Source organism: Centroberyx gerrardi, chromosome 20 (assembly GCF_048128805.1).
Source record: "Centroberyx gerrardi isolate f3 chromosome 20, fCenGer3.hap1.cur.20231027, whole genome shotgun sequence".
Classification (NCBI taxonomy): Eukaryota; Metazoa; Chordata; class Actinopteri; order Beryciformes; family Berycidae; genus Centroberyx; species Centroberyx gerrardi.
The window spans coordinates 20,040,364-20,062,577 of record NC_136016.1 but is presented as its reverse complement, the minus strand read 5'-3'; the positions used below and the strand labels follow the sequence as shown (position 1 = coordinate 20,062,577).

Sequence of the window (22,214 nt, the reverse complement as noted above, 5' to 3'; positions counted from 1 at the left end):
GTGTCAGGATCACCGGTCAGCCACTGCCTGCTCTAGGTGCTCTGGTCAAGTGGAATGTTATGTATGCACATTTAGGTAGTCTTAGGATGAGTTGTGGGAGTTTTTCTAATGCATAAAGGACATACGCACATCCCCATTTTTTTCCTGATGCCCCACCTTCCTGCAATTGTTTATGCTCTCATACTTATTGGCACTAACCCACGAAAAGACTATGAGCTCATAAAAATGATTAGCAACTGGTGTTGCTGACTATCAGAGAACATTGATGGACAGATAAAGATGAGAACAGCAAGGCTTCTATTGTTTCATTAATACCAGTGAAATCAAGAGTAAGTATATTAATACCCACCTTAACAGTGAGTAAACATTATTCTTTCAATGACAAATACCTCAGGATATATAAATATAAGCATGTAAAATTGTCATAATCTCAAATTCAAGTCAGGCGTACACTTAAAGAACATTTCACATCTGTGTCTAGCCTGCCATCACATGGCCACATGCCATTAACAGTGGTTTATGAAACGGCTGTACAAGGTCAAACTGGGTAATTTATCAAAATGATAAATCAAATATAATTATGTAATATAAATGCAAGCCTCTCATAGGTCAATGCATTCCAATCCATTAGGACATACACTACCAGTCAAAAGTTTGGACACAATGTTCCTTTATTAGTGTTCCTTTATTTTTACTATTTTTCACATTTTCAAATAAAAGTAAAGACATCAAAACTATGAAATAACACAAATGGAATTATGCAGTGACCAAAAAAAGCGTTAACCCTCATCTTACCAACATATTTAACTACCGACTGGGGTCCCTGGGGACCCCAAGAATAAACTACTGTAAGAAACAACCATCATAGCAAAATGTTAACTTATTTCTTCTCAAAACATTATTAGTTATGTAATTAATGTCATCTGAAAAAAAAACAGATTATTATTATTTTAGGAAAGTTACAGTTAATTAAATGATGTATTGTATTTCTGACTTTGAACATTGTCTTACCTTAGGAAGAGCAGTATTTAGGGTCGACAGAGCGCATGAGGAAATCTGTCTGCTGCATCTGTGTCTGTCTCCTTCAAAATGACTGACAGAGTGCCCCTACCCCCCCTGATAGTGTGTGATACTTTAAATTAGGACCCGTGGCAAACATGAACTCAATAAATAGTTCCATCTATTAAAACTGCATAGGCGGAATTGGGTGCTTTTGACTGGGGTCCCCCAGGACCCCAATACATTGGTATTTTTAAAAAGCACTAATTAAAACAGAAACAGAAAACAATGATATGAAGTCATTAGGAACAAATCGATTGACAAAGTCATGAAAAACTGGAATGATAGAATAAAGCACCTGTGAGATATGACAAAAAGTATACCTCTGGGGTCTGCGGGTACCCCAGTCGGTAGGATGAGGGTTTCAAAACTATCTTATATTTTAGATTCTTTAAAGTAGCCGCCCTTTGCCTTGATGGAAAGGCAAAGGCTTTGGAAAGAAATTCATACATAGGATCAACTTCACTATTTATATTTGTCTAAGAAACAAATTTCAAGCATTTAAGCATAAGCCTTTAGATCAAAATGGCTTTAAGAGAATGAAAAACTTAGTACATTTTTGACAACTTTTGACAGGTAAAGTACTACAATTAAATACACACAGACACAAAAAAATCACATTTCATTTTAATGTCATCTGTAATTAAGTATAGAAATAAAGAGCGGAACAGATTTTTACACAAAAAAATGTCTTTATTCAACTGCACTATCAGCATTCATCAAATATAACCTATTCCAAACTGAATTGGCACGTCCTTCTTACTACTTGAAGAAAACTAGCTGCGGGAATAGAAAACATGATACAGGCAAATATAAATTAACCAGCAGTGGTAGCGTAATGCATATCTAGCAGTTCCACACTAAAAATCAACACATGCATGTGTGTTACTGGAATCCCCAATTTCTATTATCATAAGAAAATATGTCTGGGAAGTACAGCTGATCAATAAATAAACATAAAATGGCACATAAAAACCCGACAAGGACAACTGTAAGACATCTGAAATCCTTAAAACGTCATACATTCTTTAATCCTCAAAAAACAAGAGTAAAATGTAGATATTTCGAAATGACATTTTGGGAAGTGTGAGTGATTGTGTAGTCACACACAAAATAAGGCTGTGAGCAAATGAGTAAAATGGGCATGACGTGGTTCAGTGCCAGTCTAGTGTCACACCCCGTCTCCTCTCGACCTAATAACCCCTCATCTCGAACACGCACCGCTGCGATCACACAAGGGACGCAAAGAAAACTCATTAAATAAAAACATTCTGCTGATGCTGAGAGTTTTCACACTTTTACTACTTCCAGACGAGGGCTTGACGGGGAGTAAGGGCTTCCTCTTCCCTGCATCTCCTCTTCCACAGGTCTTCTCCCGTTGTTTATCGTGGCACGCACAAACGCCAAGCCAGTCCAACGGTGCCGCGATGTCACGCTCAGAACGCCAATTGCGCCAGACCTGAGGAAACAGAACGACATATTGTTCTTGTAAATGACTGCGCCAGATACACGGTAAAACTTATTCATCATTTGGCATCAGAACGGGTGGGATGAATGGAAAAGATGATACTTGAATGAGTAGATACAAGAGTATGAGTAAAATAAATAGATAAATGGCAGCAGGGTGACCTAGTGGTTTGAGAGAATATCCTGGAACTGAGCGGTCACAGCTTTGATTCCTTACAACAGCTAATGTGTGTCCATTAACACAGTGATTCTCAATCTTTTTCATATCAAGGACCCCTAATTTAGTCCACATTAGAGCCGCGGACCCCCATTTGATGAGATTTTGTCTCTCGAACCCAAATCTGAGAATATTTTTATTGTCAGATATGATTTTGTCCAGAATTCCATGACTATCTGTATTGTAGGTAGAGAGATAACAGTGAAACTATGATCAAAACAGTCATTCTTCTACATTCTCTAATTGTGTTAACTTCTTGTAAATGAAATAACTCACAAGTTTAACAATTCATCAATTTGCTGGGGACCCCCTGGAACTCTCTCAAGGACCCCTGGTGGTCCCCGGACCCCATGTTGAGAACCACTGCATTAACGGCCATGTGTCTGGTACAAGCAAGACAAGCAACCACACACACTCACTGTAAGCTGCTCCATTTAAGTGCATCAGCTAAAGGCCTGAAATCTAACTGAAACAGAAATTGTCCATTACTCAGTTTGAGCTTGTCCTTGGTGGCCCAGCAGATGCTGTAGTGCTGGAGGAGCTGCTGCAACAGCTCCCTCTCATCCAGGAACTCCAGGCGCTCGATTCTGGAAGGAGTAAATGACAGGTAATGATAATGACTGAAAGCATAAATGCAAAACAAGCTACTGTATACAAGACTAGACCCGCTTTAACTTAAACTGACAACAGGAAGAAATGGTGAAGCCCTTTAGATGAGTTATTTCATTTAAGAATATCTACATTTAAAGGGGCAGCAAGTATGACCATAATATAACTGTGGGGGTTATAGGTTGTTAATCAATATCATCAATGATTACTTACTAAGTCACTTTCTGGCCTGTACACTCCCAATCTCTTCCCTCCCTCCACTCCCCCCTAACTACTCAAATGTTCAACTGCTCAATGATGGAGAATACAAGCCAGCGGCCGACATCACAAGATATTTTTTTAAAAGCCTTGTTTTCAAGCCAAAAAAAGCAAATGACAAAAGCAGAATTTATTATTATAGTATTAAGCATGGTGATATAATACCTCTTCACTAGATGTTTGTGTTGGCATTTCTGCTGTAATTGGCTAGCTTACTCCTCTCTATTGTGAAAATGTGACTGAATGGTGAGGAAATGATAGCTGAGGCGAGAAGCTGGAGTGAGAATTTAGGAGAGGAAAGAGGGGAAGGTATAAAGTGTATATCTAACAAAATATACTAGTTTTTGTACAACTGGAGTATCTCAAGGTGGTTTGTAAGTGGTTATCTCCATGAAATGCTGTTTTCATTTTTACACCTTCAACAAATAAGCTTTATGAAGGGATCATGAGTGCTGGAGGCCTGTTGTCACCTTGCCACATCATCCTGGGGAAGAACACTGTAGACAGTCATCATGTCCAGAGCGTCAGCGTGCTCCCAGCCTGCCTTTAGAAACCGCTCCCTCTGAAGACACCACACACACACACACACACACACACACACAAAGATATGATGTGTTGATATTCTCGAAAAAGAAAAAACACTAAAAGCTAAAACAAGGAACAGAGCTTTATAACCCAGAGTGTGAGCAACAGACGTCTAAATCAGTATTTTGGGCCTGACTGCAGTTCCACATTGTGAGTGCTATAGAGAAGAGGTGATGCACCGTAAATAGTAAATACAGCGAGAGTGGGTTTGGACCCACACCGCTGATGTTTCTACTAGCCCCACTCTTGATGTTCTTCCTGTGCCTTTGTGCTTATCTAGTAGCGACGTTACAGGAAAAATCCACCCCAAGACACAATGAACCCGCATTTTGACAGCATCTTGCTTCCTTAATTTGATATATTTCCTGTTGAAACAGGACATTAAGGTGGGACATAACGCAGGGACGGATCATTCATAAGTGTAAACCAATGGGATATCAGTTAGAGAGAGAAACACAGTTATAGTTTTATATAAAAAAACCCAATATAAAAATACAAGAAAATGTATATGTTTTGGCATTTATTGTTAAAAAGGTGTCCAATATATCTATATATATCTAAAAGTGAAAAAGTCATCATTTCATCGTTTCATTTCACTGTGACTACCGCTATTAAAAAAAACAACTAATGGTGTAATCTTGGAGCATTTTGGGCCATTTTTCTTATCCCTGTGGATAACTGGCCAAACACAGACTGTAGATGTGACGTCACATAGAGATATGTAGCACGGCCACAATGGAGTTTAATAGCAGAAAAAAAATCTATATCTAAATCAAAATTTCTAATATCTATAACATCAACGGTAAACATCTTTTGGTGTCAGTCCCTCAGAATCAAAGAGCGAGGGTTTCTTTCTATTTTGCACCGACATTCAACAATCATACAGGAAGAAATCCATCGTAGAAGAGGCAGAGAGACCGATCTCTCCACAGACAGTAGCCTCAATAGACCAGAATGCAATGCAGCCACAAGTACAGTAGTACAGGGCACGGCAGCGATCACAGACATGTTTGACTCACACCTGAATGAAAATGCTTTCTCAGTACGTATATACTGTACATATAGTGTACATAGTGGTCTGAAAGCAACAGGTTCAGGCTTGCTCTCTGGGGGTTAAAAGGCATTGAGGAAGAGTGCGTTCACCAAAAACAGTCAATTATAACATCTCATCACAAAATAACTCCTAGAATGCATTGAACATAAGAGTAAGAGTATCCGAGACAGGTGGATTTTTCCTCTATGAAATGCCAGAAGAACCCAACAGAGTTAGAGAGGTTGCTGATGGTGATGCGGTGTCTGTGAAGCAGAGAGTGAGTGCTGGAAGTTACCTGTGAGTCCAGAGACTGGCAGGTCTCTACTCCTGCCAGGTTGCACTGCCGACGCTGCAGGTTCTCTATCATCACCTGGCCAAAGCGGTCCGACATGTTCACCTGGATACACAGACCAGGATGCATGGAATGAAGCCTTATTTTTTTCTTTTGAGAAAGGCTCGGTTATTACATCACTCACACATTCACACACGTACTCCTACACTCATTCATACATTTTAAACCTCTGCTGGATTACCACCCAACATCTTCATACAAGTGCAACAAATTGTGACTCATCAAATATTTCACAAACAAGTAATGAAATACGAAGTGTGTAGAAGCAGTCTGTATGTATGGGCGTATAGGATGTGGCTTATTGAAGTTTTAGAAAACCAAAAGGAAATCTGGAGAGGCTCACATCTTTTAATATTGTATTATCCACAGCCAAACTTCTCAACAAATACAGTGAATGCAGTGTAAGTGAATTTAAACGTTTCCTACGATGGTGACAGGCTAATAGAAGCTCCTTCCTATCAGAAGGAGATAATTCATTTTGGTTACCTGTTCGTAGTTGATGAACATGGCAGTGTGAAAGGTGTCCGCCGCCCAGTGCACCAGGTTGGAGGACTGGGTGGGAGTCATGTAGACCAGCACACACTCTGACAGGAGCAGTGTGGGCAATCTGGAGGCGAGAGAGGTAAGCATAACCGCAACAACGTCATTATTAATGGAGAGAGATAGTAATAACAGCAGAAGTAGTAGTGTTTACATATCTGAAACTCGTGTTCTGGGATGTTTCTCGCCACGAATCAAGCGACATCTGGTAGTTTTTATAATTCGGAGACGAGGTGTCCTACAAATTAACATACTGCATTTGCGAACCTCATCAGCTCGTCTGTCTTCAATCTGCTCCATGTTGTCTTAACTATCAGTGGACATCAGCCGGATACAGGTAAGAGGAAATACGAAGCAGGCGAGTCACACCGCACCGCAAACTCCTACGCCGTAGCTATGATGACACTTCAACGCAGAACTATAAATCGGTCTTAACGCAGAAGATTTGCTTTAATCAGCTGACGCACAGAAAATAATATAGACTGGATTCATACGGATGGAGGCTACTCTTCATAAATGTAAGTAATAATCTACAATATTATCAAATTTTGAATGTGCCCACTGATCCTTGAGCTACTTATAACACCCATTGTATTCAGAGCAGGAAAGTACATTTAGTACAACACTCTGGCCCATGGGCCATAGTGTTGGTGGGCAGAGCACAAAGGAAGTAAAGACCCTCGCTCTTAAACAATAAAGACCATGAAACCTGAATAAATCGACAGTTGGCACCAGGCCAGTGCATATAGGGAGCCGTTTCCACATCTTTAACAATATATCAAAGGAAGTGCAGCTCTTTGACCCCGGGATGGTAAAATAATGGAAAACTGGAGACTTTCCCAGGGACCTGATAGCTGTCATCGCACAACTTCCAGCTTCTGTACGCCTATGAATGTGAAGCTGCGAGTTGAGGAAGAGCGCTCTGCCAAGCTCTGATATCCTTGCCATACCAAACATCCTACCGTATGAAAAAAAGATAACCTTGCCATACCTCACATCCTACTGTAAAAGACAAAAAAAAAACAAAAGCGCGGTTACATTGGCATTGCAGGCATTCAGCTGTTGCTCTTATCTAGAGTGACTTACAATGAGAGCAACGGTAAGATAAGCTTCAGTTCGTAGAGAAGTGCTAGGAAAAGAAATAAGAAATGGATCTTTTCCGGACAGATAACATAAAACAATACTTCATCCACCTCATGTCAAGTTTCACTTTCTACCAAACCTAGGCTACGTCAGCGGCTTGGCATATTTCTGGATGAATAGACATGACCAATATGAAACCAATTTTTTGGGGGGGTCATGATGTTCAAAGAGTTATACTACCAGTCAGAAGTTTGGACACACACATTTTTCTTTGTTTTTACTATTTTTCACATTTTAGAATAATAGTAAAGACATCAAAACTATGAAATAACACAAATGGAATTATGCAGTGACCAAAAAAAGTGTTAAACAAATCAAAACTATCTTAGATTTTAGATGCTTTAAAGTAGCCGCCCTTTGCCTTGATGGAAAGGCAAAGGCTTTGGAAAGAAATTCATACATAGGATCAACTTCACTATTTATATTTGTCTAAGAAACAAATTTCAAGCATTTAAGCAGAAGCCTTTAGATCAAAATGGCTTTAAGAGAATGAAAAACAGTACATTCAATCGGGTGTGTCCAAGCTTTTGACTGGCAGTGTAGATGAAACCCATAATGAATTTTCACATACTCTGGGTTAAGCTGAAACTTCTTGAGTTTCTCATCCAGGTTTGAGATGTCCCGGAGGTCTGCGCTGATGATGCAGTAGCGGTCTGAGTCGAGGCTGTGGCCATCTGAACAAACACAGACACACACAAGATCATAAGGATGGTGGAAAAAATACAAATAGATAGATTTTTTTTGGCAAGAAATGAAGACTATTTGCTTGTGAAACTTAAAACAAATTTCTCATTTAATAATTAGAGTTGTGATTTTTGTTCATTACCCAGTAGTAAGGAGTCTGTGGAGTGGGTTTCGATGAGCGGTTTTGACAGGGGCGGTTTTGTCCTAGCACAGAAAGACAATGACATCATTGCATTTCATGACGCAAACCTGCATTTCAGCAATAAACCTTTAAAGTCTAAAGCTACAATACAATCAGGGCTTTTACATGCACACCTCTATTACCTTATAATTTGGAATATTCTGTCTTTGCTTCAGAAAACATTAAAAAAACGTTCAAAACATCATATCCCTTTTACTACAGGTGAGCTAATAAGATAGCTCCTATATACATTACTAGCCATAAACTTGAAGCATGTGCACCTTATCTAGTTTAATGGTCATTTTCATCATATCTGTTTGATCAGTTTCCTTTGGAATATTTGTAATATTGCACTCATTGAACTATACAAGATACATACTATACAATGTGATTGGAATATGAAGATGCAATAAACAGCTTATCATGTATAGGACCTTAAGCATAATATGAGCCATTATCCAGGACATTTCTACAAGTGTAGCATATGAACACACTTGAATTGTTTCATACAACAGCAAGCAATGCGTTGTTGGTTTCTTCAATGAAGGACTCTGTCTCCCTCCACAGGTCACTACACTACATTACAGAACTGAAGCCACAAACATAAAATACAAGAGCTTGAGCTGCCCAATATCCCATCGTAATCACCATGATATATTAAAAATAACTAGTTTTGCTAATGAGGTCACTAATTAAACTAATTCATGCATTAATTGGCAAGTATCTCTGTGTCAACATACTTGTCTTCACATAACACATGGGTGGCATTAATATGAATCTTAAAGCATTAAGGAGTTATAATGGTTTCAAGAAAATAGGTTTTCCTCATTACTATATAAATTTATGCAGCAAGGTGCTCCAAGATCATCTACTGTATAGGGAGAACCTGTGATGTATGTAAGTATTACGTTTCTATCATGTATTGTTCTTAAGTTATGGTGTTTACAAGAATGTCTACACACAGACAGACGCCAAAAAAAAAGACAGTGTTCTTACTTTATATTGTGTATTTTTCTGGCCACAACAGTTGGAAAGTCAACTTCAAAGTACTTCCTAGGCATGAGGTTTTCATCCTGTAATACACAAACACACACACACACACACACACACACACACACACACAAAATAAAGATCTGTGTCTTGTGCCTTTCCTTGAAGACAGATTAAGTTTACTCTGATGCAGCCTAATGAGAGCAGACATGACCAAAACTGCTAGTAGAGCAATGGTAGGTCAGATTCAGATTAATGTGATGGCAGTGAGTGTGTGTGCTCTCTTACACCAGCACACACACACACACACACACACACACACACACACACACACACACATACACCGCTGCCTTGCTGCATACCTTTAGTCTCCAGAACGTTGTGTCCAGTCCGGCACCCAGGTTGATTATCTGACAGTCACACTCTGTTTTCCGGATGAACGCATCGAGGAGGTGATTCACCCCTCGAACACGGGCATAGTAACCTGTCAGAGGAGACGAGTCGACAGTGAAATCAGCTAGCAAAACACACACACACACACACACACACACACACAAGGGACTAGGTCACATGTCAAAAGGCATTCCTCAGTCCATTCGTGCATCCTGACTTGTCACAGTAGGGGAAATAAGTGTGATGACAAGTGATTAAAATGGTACAAAATGCATACGATCACACATAGGGAAGTGTTATGTAGACATTCAACAATATTAGAAGCTTTGACAATCTAACACACTCAGTCCTATTTGTGTATAACAAGGTAGTCCCACTTAGATCAATAATCTGTTTCAATGCAGACAAGGCCAAGACAGCAGAATCAAGACAATCAAAAGTAAAAAAAACCACAAACAACATGCTACTATGTACAAAAGCAAAATACAATCACAATCACATAAAAGGTAAGAGAGTAACAGCAGGATCAGAAGGAATCACTGTGGGAATTTATTGCTGACTATTCCTCAATAACCATATTGTAAAGCACAGCTATCACACTGATAGCTGGTTATATAAACAGCAATCTCGCAAATTATCACTACTACTACACACACATTCTTTTAACACAGTATCACTTGTGTGGCACTTGTTGTGGACTGCGCTCATATTGTGTACTGATGATATTGTGAGTTAAAGTCTGGCTTATAACATGTAATTCCACTCTTCTTTCTCGCATAAAATGTGAACCTACTGTTGTAATAAGAAAAAAGAAAAAACGTTTTTTTAAAAAGAGGACTGTATCACTTGCCTCTATTGATCTCAGGAGCCTTCCGTTCCCCCACCGACCTCACAAAGTACTGGACGTAAGGGTCTTTCCAGTAGCCTTTACTGGTAGCAAACCTAGAAAACAAATGATGTATTGCTGGGTCATCATATTTTCCATTCCAGGAATACAGTGTGGTTTTCTGTTTCTTATGTTATTGACCTGCTTTACATTACAAATTCTAACCCTATCTAATATAGTCTTGATGATTTATTCCATACCTATACAGTGTGTGCACTAACTCTGAATCTAGTGCATACACAGCTGACAGTGTGACCTTTGACATGCAACAGCTCTTCTGTTGCTTCCTGTATAGACTAAAGCCATGATTATGAATGATTAGTCAGGCTATTGTATTTACCTTTTGCATGTCGTTGCATCATCACAAGTTGCCCTCACTGCTTCGTCGGCAGTATCCGTGTCTGTGAGGGGTTGCCGAGCTGCCATCAATGAGCCTGGTACTAACGTTAGCTGGTTAACATTAAAACTGTAAGCAGCAGCTACAGAATCCCGTCCACCTGCTGTAATTACACTGGTTAGCTACTAGCTAACCTTGCTAGCTAAACTTGACAGGCGGGCGTATAAACTAAGAGGGGACAGGAATAATTCAACCGTGAGCACAGTCGGGTTACTATATTATCTTTGTGCAACAAACAAAATAGGAGTCGCATGAACTTATGCAATATCTAACGAATGAATTATGCTTTGCTAATGACAACTTGCACGACGCTAGCAGCTGCGACCCCGCCTCTTCCGCTGCTGCCGGAAGTGCTAGTGCTATCCCGGCATGCAACTTTTGTGTTACATTGTGCAGCAGCATCTCTCGACGAGAGCTGGCACGTTAGTTATTAGTTGGTGTAAACCAGACTTTTCCCGTTTAAAATGTCTAAAATGGAATTGCTGAGAGCTTTTGTCAACGAGCGATTAAAAGCGGCAGCCGAAGAGATCTGCGGTGCGGTAGAAAAAACAATAGAAGAGTATGAGGAGTCGATCTCGAGAGAGCAGGAGCAACGAGAAATGCTAAATATTGTCATTAAACCCGACATTAAAATATTAACAGAAGGTTTGTAGCATATCTTATACATAGAGACTTTCTTCATATCACCGTTATTTCTGAATGGCTACAACTTTACTCCAGTTGAATGATTTATTGTGTTTATTTACTCCTTACTTCATAGATTATCTCGTGGTGAATGGAGGTAAGAAGCCAGAGCCTCCACAGGTTAAAGAGGAAGAGGAGCAGATCCCAACTAGTCAAAGAATAGAAGAGTCAGCCGATGATATTGTTACTTTTGCAGTTTCTCCTTTCCCAAGCGTTAAAAGTGAACATGACCTGGACCTCACTTCAAGTCTTAACCAAATCCAGAATATGGGAAATGGAGGTAGAACGATCCTGTTTCAGCTAAATACTAGGAAATCCACTGAAACAATTAAAGTGGAAGCTGGAGTAGAGACCAGTGAAGCAACAGAACCATCAATTGATTGCCAGTCCCTCTCCTCTGACTTTCCTGAAGTTAAGAATGAAGACAGAGGGGATTGTGTGGGTGAAATAGAGAATGGTGAGGGATCACAGTTAGATTTGGGGCACAGTGACAAGGGATCCACAAAGTCCCATGAGAAATCAGACAGCCAAAGCCGCTGTGATCCTTGTCATTGTAAACTGTGTGGGAAATCCTTCCGCTATAAGGCCAATCTCCTCAAGCACGCCTCCTGTCACGCAGATAATCAAGAATTCTTTTGCGGCATTTGTGGCGCACGTCTGGATTCCTCAGAGAATTTGATGCACCACTTAGAGAGTCACGTAAAAGAAAGAAAGACTTGTCCTACTTGTGGAAAAGACTGTAGCACAGAAGCTTTATTAAGAATCCACATGAGAGTTCACACGGGAGAAATGCCGTACAGCTGCAAAGATTGCGGCAGAAGATTTCGCAAGATCTCATGTCTACACAGCCACATGAGGATCCACACAGGCGAGAAGCCGTACAAGTGTAATATGTGCTTTAGAAAATTTACGTACAGAGCAACCTGCATTAGACACATCAAGACGATTCACAAAGACAAGATGTACAGCTGCAGAGACTGCGGAAAAGAATTTAGCGACCAAAGTAATTTGAACGCACACATGGCAGCGCACAAAGGGAAGAAACCGTACAGCTGCGACTTTTGTGGTAAAGAATTCAAATATGCTGGAAATCTGGACATTCACAAGAAAGTCCACACAGAGGACATTATATATAACTGTGATGTGTGTGGCAGGGGTTTCTCTCAGCAGAAGGCTTTTCAAAGACACAGGAAAGCTCACTCTGGCCAGAAGCCACATATTTGCACCATTTGCAACAAAGGATTCATTAGCAGTGAAAACTTGGATACACACATGAGAATCCACACAGAGGAGAAACCATATAAGTGTGACTTTTGCCCTAAAAGATTTATTAGCCAGAAAAACTGTAAAATGCACATGAGGTTTCACAGAGAGAATCCATAGGAACTTAAGTATACTATTATGTACTGCATATTCAAAGTGATATCTATGCCAGGGTGGTGAAATTGGCACAGGCCACCAGCCGAAATACAGATGGATCTCTCTACTGCAGCCACTTCTGCAGGTTACTTTGAGCGTTAAAATTGGAAAGCTTATTGTCTCCTCAACCTCATCTTAGATTCTCACTCTTCCTTATTGTAGCTGGTCTCACAGAGGCATAACATATTTGGCTGTTCAACGGAATCGAATGGGGAAAAAACTATCATTTCCTCATTGCCTCACAGCAAGAAGGACTTGGAATCAATTGCCAGCACTGGTGTTGTGCTACTGTTGTTACTGCTGCAGTTTAAAAGATCAATTTTCTGCTGCAATTCCTACTTTGTATACACACTTGTTTGTTTACATTTTATACTGACCAAAAACTTTTCAGAAACACATGGCTTATTTTTTTATATAATTCTTTTCAATAAAAGACATAAAGATTCTCCAAGACACGATATGTGAAGGTATACATTTTAATTAGTTCTCACTTACTGGGTGTGACAATACAAATAAATTGGTTTAAATCTGTATTTCTACAGGTTTGGTGGTGCATCACATGCTCCACAACAACCAGAGGAGTAGGTCAAAAATCATTAATAAACAATGTCATTTTTATTAAATATATTAATAATATTAGAATATCAGAAACAATAAGGAAACTCTCTCTCTCTCTCTTTGAGTTTCTTTATTGTTTCTGATATATTTTATTTAATAAAAATGTTTAGACATGATTATTAATGATTTTTGACATAGTCCTCTGGTTGTTGTGGCGCATGTAACATTTATCAGCTAACTCCGCCTACGTCAAGTCCAAGCGCCCCGGCGTTAAAAACAAGCGCAGCCGGTATTCAGGCTGGTCCGAGGGACTAGTATTCCCTCAGGACGGCCTGTCAGGAGCAGTTTAATACATCCATGGTGAGGAGCCAATTCCCAAGGCTGCCACGCCTCTTTTTGGGCAAACTGCACAACATGATAATCCTGTTAGCTTAATAGGTGGCTGACCTAGTAGCTAAAATTGTGGACAAGTGCTATTATGATTTCTTCCTAAAAATAGTTATTGTTGCATCATGTTACATGAGAACACACAAGTCGATGATATTCTGTCACAACTTGGGGGAGACTTCTAAAAAGTAGTATTGGCCTGCCAGACTGCATTTTACAATTGATTAGTTTGCTTCCTGTCAGGCATCTAGCTTCATCTGACATTATTCAGACTGTCTGGCAGTGGCCAACTTGTTATTAGCTTCCTGAGAGGCTTAAGGTGTCATTATGCTAAAAGACTGTTCAACAGCATGTAGCTAGTATCACTTTGTACCTGCTGCCTTTCAGGAATCAATTCAGTCTGGCAGTCCGGTGCTACTTTTAGAAGTGAGAATACCACTGAAGTGTGTGTGTAAACATATAGTGATACAACAATGACTGTTTTTAAGGAGAAATCATATAAATTATTGGCACTAGCTACTAGCTAGCTAGTCAGCTAACTGCAGATGACTTGCCTTTAAATCAAGTCTAGTTTAGCTATATTTATCAAGTCATATGAGGTTTCTAATACCACACTAAAAGGCGTGATTTGTGGCTATCAGAAATCATGTAAGGCAAGTTTGGAGAGGTTCTTGGGAGTTTTTTTTTAGATTTCATAAGCAAAGTATATAGATTGCAGCCTTTTCTTTGGCATGTTGTGCAGTTTGCTCAGCACTTGTGGTTGGCTCAGTGCAGAAAGGCGTGTTGACAGGCAGCCACGTAGGAGCCGGCTGCCTGACAGACTTTACTGAGGGAATAAAAGTCCCTCGGGCTTGCAGCTGTGATTACGCCTCTTCCGCTTCTGGCGGAAATACCAGCGCTATCCCGGCATGCACCTTTTATGTTTACACTGAGCACCATCTTTCGACAAGAGCTGAGACATTAGCTTAACATTAGTTGGTGTAAAGGGGACTTTTCTCTTCTAAAATGTCTAAAATGGAATTGCTGAGAGCTTTTGTCAACGAGCGATTAAAAGCGGCAGCCGAAGAGATCTGCGGTGCGGTAGAAAAAACAATAGAAGAGTATGAGGAGTCCTCGAGGGAGCAGGAGCAACGAGAAATGCTAAATATAGTTATTAAACCCGACATGAAAGTACTAATAGAAGGTTTGTAGCGTATTTTTTGTATTTTTTACATACAGACTTTCTTCATATTGCAGTGGTTTCTGAATGGCTATAACTTTACTCCAGTTGAATGATTTATCTTATTTGTTTCCCTCACTGTGAATGCAGGACGGGAGAAGCCAGTGCCTCCACAGGTTAAAGTGGAAGAGGAGCAAATCCCAACTAGTCAAAGAGCAGAAGAGTCAGCCGATGATATTGTTATTTTTGCAGTTTCTCCTTCTCCGAGTGTGAAAAGTGAACATGACCTGGACCTCATCACTACTTCAAGTCTTAACCAAATCCATAATATGGAAAATAGAGGTAAAGCGACCCTGCTTCATCTGAATACTGGGAAATCCACTGAAGTAATGGAAGTAGAACTGGGAGTAGAGACATGTGAAGCAACACAGCCATCAGCTGATTGCCAGCCCCTCTCCTCTGACTTTTCTGAAGATGAGAGTGAGGATTTCCAGAGTGAAAGTGGTGAGGGATCACAGTCAGATTTTGGGGCGTTGCAAAAAGATTTGGATGGGGGGAAACTATTAAAAAGGCGCAGGAAACCTACAAAGTCCTATCAGGAAATGGAAGGATTGGAGTTAGATTTTGAGAGTCTGGAATCAAAAGAGTCAGAGATTGCGAAAAAGCGTAAGAGATCCATTACAACGTATGTGGAAGGTGAAGATTCAGAGTCTGATTTTGAGACTTCAGAATTGAACGATGCCGTAGCAACAAACAGTGACAAGAGATCCACAAAGTCCCGCGTGAAACCGCAAAGGCAAAGCCACTCTGATCCTTGTCATTGTAAACTGTGTGGGAAAACCTTCTGCTATAAGGCCAATCTGCTCAAGCACGTCTCCTGTCACGCAGATAACGACGAATTCGTTTGCGGCATTTGTGGAGAGTGTCTGCATTCCTCCGAGAATTTGACTCACCACTTAGAGAGTCACGTAAAAGAAAGAAGGACTTGTGCTACGTGTGGGAAAAACTTTACTACAGAAGCTTTATTAAAAGTCCACCTGAGAGTCCACACCGGTGAAAAGCCATACAGCTGTAAAGATTGCGGCAGGAAGTTCCGTAAGTCCTCGGCTCTGAACGGCCACATGAGGATCCACACGGGCGAGAAGCCGTACAAGTGTAAAATGTGCTTAGCGAAATTCACCCACAGGACAACCTGCATCAGACACATCATGTCGGTTCACACGGACAAGATGTACAGCTGCAGAGATTGTGGAAAAGAATTTAGCGACCAGAGAAATCTGAACTCGCACATGGAAGCTCACAGGGGGAAGAAACCGTACAGCTGCGAGTTTTGCGGGAAAGAATTCAAATTTGTTGGAAACCTGGACATTCACAAGAAAGTCCACACGCAGGATTCTTCATATGTCTGTGATCTGTGTGGCAGGGGCTTCTCTCAGCAGAAGGGTCTTCAGCAACATATGAAAGCTCATTCTGGCCAGAAACCACATATTTGCCATATTTGCAACAAAGGATTCATCAGCAGTGAAAATTTGAACACTCACATGAAAATCCACACAGGGGTGAAGCGATATAAGTGCGATATTTGCCCTAAAAGATTTATCAGCCAGACAAACTGTAAAATGCACATGAGGTTTCACAAAGAGAATTCATAGGAACTTACTGTATGTAGGGCTGGGCGATATGATTGAAATCAATATTATTATAATCATAAGGAATTTTTGTGATAGATATATATCTTGATATGGCTTATATTTGCAAAATCGTGTTAAATAATCAAATTGATGTTCATCCTACTGAACTGCATGGTAATGTTAAGTGTGATGTCAAATAAACCTAATAAATCTCCAAATGAGATTCCTTAAAATGTTTCATACCTCATTTTGGCAATTTCTTAAATTTGCTTGTTATCAATTGAGACAACAGAATTGTGTATCACAATATCAAAAGTATCAAATTGTTCATCCCATTGAACTGCACTGTAATGTTATTTGTGATGTCAAACAAAACTCGATATTGTGTATCACAGTATCGTCATATCATCACGATATGATTCAACTGAAAGACGATACTCGATAGTATTGAAATGATATTATAATTGATATTATTGCCCAGCCCTAACTGTATGTACTGCATATTCAAAGTGATATCAATACCAGGATGGGGAAATTGGCACAGGCCACCAGCCGAAATGCAGATGGATCTCTACAGCCACTTTTTCAAGTTAGAAAAATCTGTTATGAAATCTGTATTGAAGTTTGGATGTGACTTGCTACTTTGAGCTGTGAAATTGAAAAGCTTATTGTCTCACTCTTCCTCACTGTAGCTGGTCTCTCAGAAACATAACACATTTGACTCTTCAAAGGACTAATGAGAAAAATCTGTAATTTTCATTTTAAATGGGTGTCTCTCACTCTCTCGGTCAGTGTTTAGCCTTATTGCCTCACAGCAAGAAGGACATGGGTTCAAATCCCAGTACTGAATGATGATGTGCCAAAATTAGTTCTCTTAAATAATGTGTTTCTTTGCCTTGATTGTGTGTCTTTGCCTTGATTTCACACCAAGCAAGAAAAAAAACGGCATCATTTCAAAGTTTTTTGGATCGTTTTTCTATTGCTGGCTTTGCAAATAATGTTTTAAAAAACATTTCACAGCCTTATTTCCTCACAGCAAGAAGGACTTGGGCTCACTTCCCAGCCCTGCTGTGCCTCCCTTGTTTTATGTGGGTTTCCTCCCACAACCCACAGATATGCAAGTCAGGTGGATTGGAGACTCTAAATTGTCCTTAGGTATAATGGTCAGTGTGACTGATCATGTATCTGTGTTCCTGTGTTCTGTCCAGGGTGTTTCCCATGGAAGTATTATATTAGGGTTTTTCCCTGCCTTACACCCATTGCATGCTGGGATAGGCAGCCCCTAGTGACCCGCGGTAAAGAAAATGAATGAATATGTTGCTCACTTTACAACATGGAAACCCCTGGCAATGTTGAAGCAGCGTCACTCCCTTTAGACACTTATTATATTGGATCAGCAATGAGATTGCTGCTGCAGTGTAAAAGATCAAGTTTCTTTAATGTCTTATTTCTGTATGTGATTGTTTACATTTTATTTTTTATTGACTGACCAGAAACTAGTGGCCTATTTGAATAATCAGAAGTGTTACATATTTAAGCCGCTAAATATTAAACTTGATTTAACCTTTAACCTGCATCTCTCTTTGTCTTTATCTCTCTCTCACACACACACAGCAGCGTCGAATGTAACGCGTTACTTTGTAATGCGCTAGAGTAGCCTACTCAGATTACTTTGTTGTGGTAATTAAATTAGTGACTTAACGCTTTAGTTTTTCATTTTTTGTATACCATAATTATTTCCACTTTAAAATTAGAATATCGTTGCTTTTCTTTTTCTAATTGTTTCATTTATTTCAACGCAAATTAAAATAAGTAGAAAAAATGAAAATCATCTCAGCATCTCGTGCAGACAACATGCTGCTAATCGGGGGAAAAAACGCTTGATAAAAATTTGATTGGCTTATGAAAACAGCAATAGCTTGCTTTACATTTTAAAACAATGGCCGATAGCACACTTGTTTATGAAGTGGGTAACGTAAAAGTACCGTAAGTAGTTACTGTTAATAAAGAGTAACAGTCTAATTACTTTTATAAGGAAGTAACGAAGTAAAGTAACACTTGACAGTTCAAGACATTGCTACGGCATGTCTTTGAAGTGGGTTACGTAAAAGCACCCTAACTAGTTACTGTTAAAGAGTAACTTTGTAATGTAACTAGTTATCTTGAAAGGGGAGTGATGACGTGAAATAACACTTGGCATCACAAGCAATAGCTACCGCCATGTATTTACAGTGGGTAACGAAAAAATACCCTAAATAGTTACCGTTAATAAAGAAACGTTGTAACATAACTAGTTACTTTTAAATGGAAGTAACGCAGTAAAGTACCTCGTTACATTCCCCCCGGCCGTGGTCCCGGACGGGGCGGCCAGGGGGAGGTGGTGCTGGATGGCAGATGATGCCGTCTACTTCCTGCTGCTCGCTGCTGTGTGCTGGCAGAGGTGAGCTGCTGTTCAGTCGGCTCCCCGCTCTGGGAAAAGCGGCCGACGGATTATCCAGCTTGATAACGTTAACGTTAGCTAGTCGGCTAACGTCAGACAGCAAGCGAGACGAGCTATGAAAAGCAGCTGGAGCCAGTGAAAGTTAGTTAACGGCTTACTTGGGGAGTTTAATGTATGGAAACATATTTAAAAGGAGGTTCGCGGATCATGCCGTCACCCCGAAAGGGAACTTTTTTCTAAAATTTCCACCTGGAAAAGGCTAGCTTAGGAGCTAGCTAAGCTAACAAACTATTTTTAATTGGTTTTGGGTTCAATGGCTCTCGCTTGTTTTTCCCTGTCATAACGACAGATAGGAAAATATAAACGGGGAAAGGCCGTCTGAACTTCATGACAAACCAAAGTGTCCGGCTTTGAATCGTAGGAAGACTCGACTGGCAAGGGACTGAAGATGAAGAAACAATTCAATCGGATGAAACAGCTCGCCAATCAAACAGTTGGCAGGTAAGTAAAGTCAACGTTGTTTACTAACTTAAAGCTCATCAATAAACTAGCAAACAAGTCCTTTCAGTCATTTTGCCCGGACTTCCAAGGGCTGCGCTGAGCTTTAACCGTTATTTAATCTGCACCTACTTTCCCACAGATTACTTTCTAGTAGAACGTTTGATAACGGCTAAAAAATGTTGTTAAAATGAGAACGACGACTTCTACTACATTAAAGTCGCTAATCTAAACAATGGAGGCTATTTGGACATTGAGAATAGTCTTTTATAAATGTCTCACTCAATGGTTTTATGGCTGGCAACCAGTAAGGATAGGACACTTAGTAAATATAACTGGAGGGGGAGTGCTAATTGTTTTCCTTGATGTGTGCATGAGTCCACACTGCAGTCTGGACTTAACCAGATGTCCTCATCATCAGAATGAATCAGCCAGCTTTTGTGTCCACTATCAAGATGGGAAATTAAAACCAGCCAATAGCTAAATGATGGTGCATTTTTGCCTTGGCTGGAGAGTTTGTCTTCCAGCCACTTTGCCCCGTCACTGTCCATCATTTGGAGGTCTTATTCTGTTCTCAAAATTAATCTTACCTGGTGAAATAGTGAAAGAGGATGGTGAATTTTGGCACAGATTTGTGTCCAGGGGTTAAGCCTCTCCTGCCCTGTCTGCTGTCCACCCTGACTTGCCCCTGCATAGCTTAGGAAGAGTTAAAACATCCTTTTGGGAGACAGTGATTAGAGCACTGCAGCTACTGTGGGCTCTATAAAACAAGTACACAATACAACAAGACTAATGTGCTAAAGCAATGGATGAGTTGTTATATACTCTATGCTATAGCAATGCCCACTTTCACTCAGTGTTGATAAAGTGGCAGTAAGAGCCACTCCACATGAAACACTACACATCCAGCATGAACGCCAAACATCTAAAAGAGGTTAATGTCTTTAAAAGATAGATAAGTATCAGCCTGCACTTAAAGCATTCTCTCCCTCTGACTTTGAAATTGGCTGCAGCGCCCAGGCTAATAGCTTAATGGATCCAGTTTTGGAGAAAGGGCAGACATCTGAATAATGAAAACGTGTTCTGCAGTAGCTCTGCCTGTTAACTAATGTCATTATGCCAATGTACGATGATACAAAGTCTACCTCTGTAACTGGATTTTCAAAGTAGTGATGTGATTGGCCCGGCCTTGTGCGGACAGGAGGGAAAGACGCATCAGCGGATGTTTTCATCCAGGGAAATTGGCTCTTGTGATGAGTGGTGTTTTGTGTGTCTGTGCGGGTATTTGTTTGCGCTTGTTCCTGTGTGTGTGTGTGTGTGTGTGTGTGTCTGTGTGTGGGAGTCAACAGTGGTAGCACCTCGGCCAGACAGCGGGTACACCCAGTACTGGAAGGTGCCAGATAAAGCTACTGACAGGGTGAAAACAATAATGCGTCATCTTCAAATCGGGCTGCACAGTTCACCATTTATGATTCTTTATTGTGGTTTTAGTTTCCACAATTAATAATCATATAATATAAACATATTGGCGATATTGAAATATTGCATTTCATAAGAATGTCTGCTGCGCTGTCGGTAAAAATAGTCAAGATTTTGATATAAGATACCAAAACAGCTGTTAAGTAATTGTGTTCCTCAAATCATGTAGACCAATTTGTCATGATTTATAATTGTGGTCACTATCAAAATAATTAGGATTATCATTTTAGCTATTATCATGCAGCCCCATCTTCAAACTTGGTAATCATGCTCTGCACCAATCATTAGGGGCTTGGACTTACAGATCAATATCACACAAATGGATACAAATGGGAACATTACAATACATTTAGGTAAAAAAAACAGAAATGTAGCCAGAGATAATGAAGGCCTAGCTTTAGTCTTATTTTCAAACAAAAAGCTAGACTAGTTCCCAAACACAAAGCCAGCCTTCGTCCTCATTTTCAGCCAAAGCAATGGGAGGCATTATTACACTGGCAGAGACAGGGTGGCTGGCAGAGAAGCAGCCAGACACAAGAGTTGCCATCTTCTTGCCGTTCCTGCAGCGTTTATTTGACGGTAACCCTATCTGCAGAGTCTACAGAGAGAATCTGCCCTAATGCTCCCTCAGCCAAAGCTCGGGATCAGGAGAAGCAGGGCTGCTGGAATACTCATCATTTCCTGACTGTACTTTACCAACAGTAAATTAGGACAGGAGGGAGTGTGATGCAGAAAGCAGACATTCGCGTGTGCGTGTGTGTATGCATGATTTAGTCTCTCTCGTGTGTGCACAAGTACGCTAGTGTTCGTCTCTGGTGCGCACACACAGGCCAACCCCTCTGAATGAGTGACCTGTCAGTGCTTGGATTAGGGCAAGCAAGCACTCTGGGTATTGTCCATGAAGTGTGTGCCTGCCTGCCTGCCTGCCTGCATATAAGTCTGCGTCTGCAAAACTTTTGAACGCTGAGGCCCTCTCCGCTGCCCCCTGGGTTCCTGTGATTGTGCGAAGGCAGAACACTGTGTCCAGCACTCAGCCGCTCGGAGGAAATCTCTCCTTCTTCTTCTACAAACAGGAAACTGCCTCCCAGAGAAGTGCTGCTAGTGCTTCTAGCGAGGGAGAGAGAGAGAGAGACAGCTGGGGAGATTGATGTAGAGAGAGAGAGAC

The 22,214-nt window shown here is 40.4% G+C and overlaps 3 protein-coding genes across 5 annotated transcripts in view; 2 read left to right on the top strand and 1 right to left on the bottom strand.

The window, feature by feature from the left end:
* Positions 1-1,979: 1,979 nt before the first annotated feature.
* lcmt1 (leucine carboxyl methyltransferase 1) lies at positions 1,980-11,120 on the bottom strand. Its single transcript, XM_071899445.2, has 11 exons — positions 10,738-11,120; positions 10,362-10,453; positions 9,481-9,602; positions 9,125-9,201; positions 8,090-8,151; positions 7,835-7,937; positions 6,067-6,187; positions 5,524-5,625; positions 4,081-4,172; positions 3,233-3,330; positions 1,980-2,518 (listed from the first exon to the last, which is right to left on the bottom strand). The coding sequence occupies exons 1-11, from the start codon at positions 10,821-10,823 to the stop codon at positions 2,496-2,498; spliced, it is 978 nt and encodes a 325-aa protein (XP_071755546.1). The 5' UTR covers positions 10,824-11,120; the 3' UTR covers positions 1,980-2,495.
* Positions 11,121-14,817: 3,697 nt separating this feature from the next.
* LOC139911844 (uncharacterized) lies at positions 14,818-16,767 on the top strand. The gene is made up of 2 exons (XM_071899449.2): positions 14,818-15,025; positions 15,152-16,767. Exons 1-2 carry the CDS (start codon positions 14,848-14,850, stop codon positions 16,651-16,653), a joined length of 1,680 nt encoding a protein of 559 aa, XP_071755550.2. The 5' UTR covers positions 14,818-14,847; the 3' UTR covers positions 16,654-16,767.
* Positions 16,768-19,104: 2,337 nt separating this feature from the next.
* The window catches only part of arhgap17a (Rho GTPase activating protein 17a), a 33,666-nt gene continuing 30,556 nt past the window's right edge, over positions 19,105-22,214 (top strand). For 2 of the 3 annotated variants that reach the window (XM_078290677.1, XM_078290676.1), the window contains exon 1: positions 19,110-19,573. In XM_078290677.1, coding sequence (XP_078146803.1) covers positions 19,521-19,573 — 53 coding nt within the window. In that variant the 5' untranslated portion in view covers positions 19,110-19,520. Of the gene's footprint in view, positions 19,574-22,214 lie in introns of all 3 variants that reach the window. The other variant, XM_078290675.1, reaches the window with a different exon arrangement.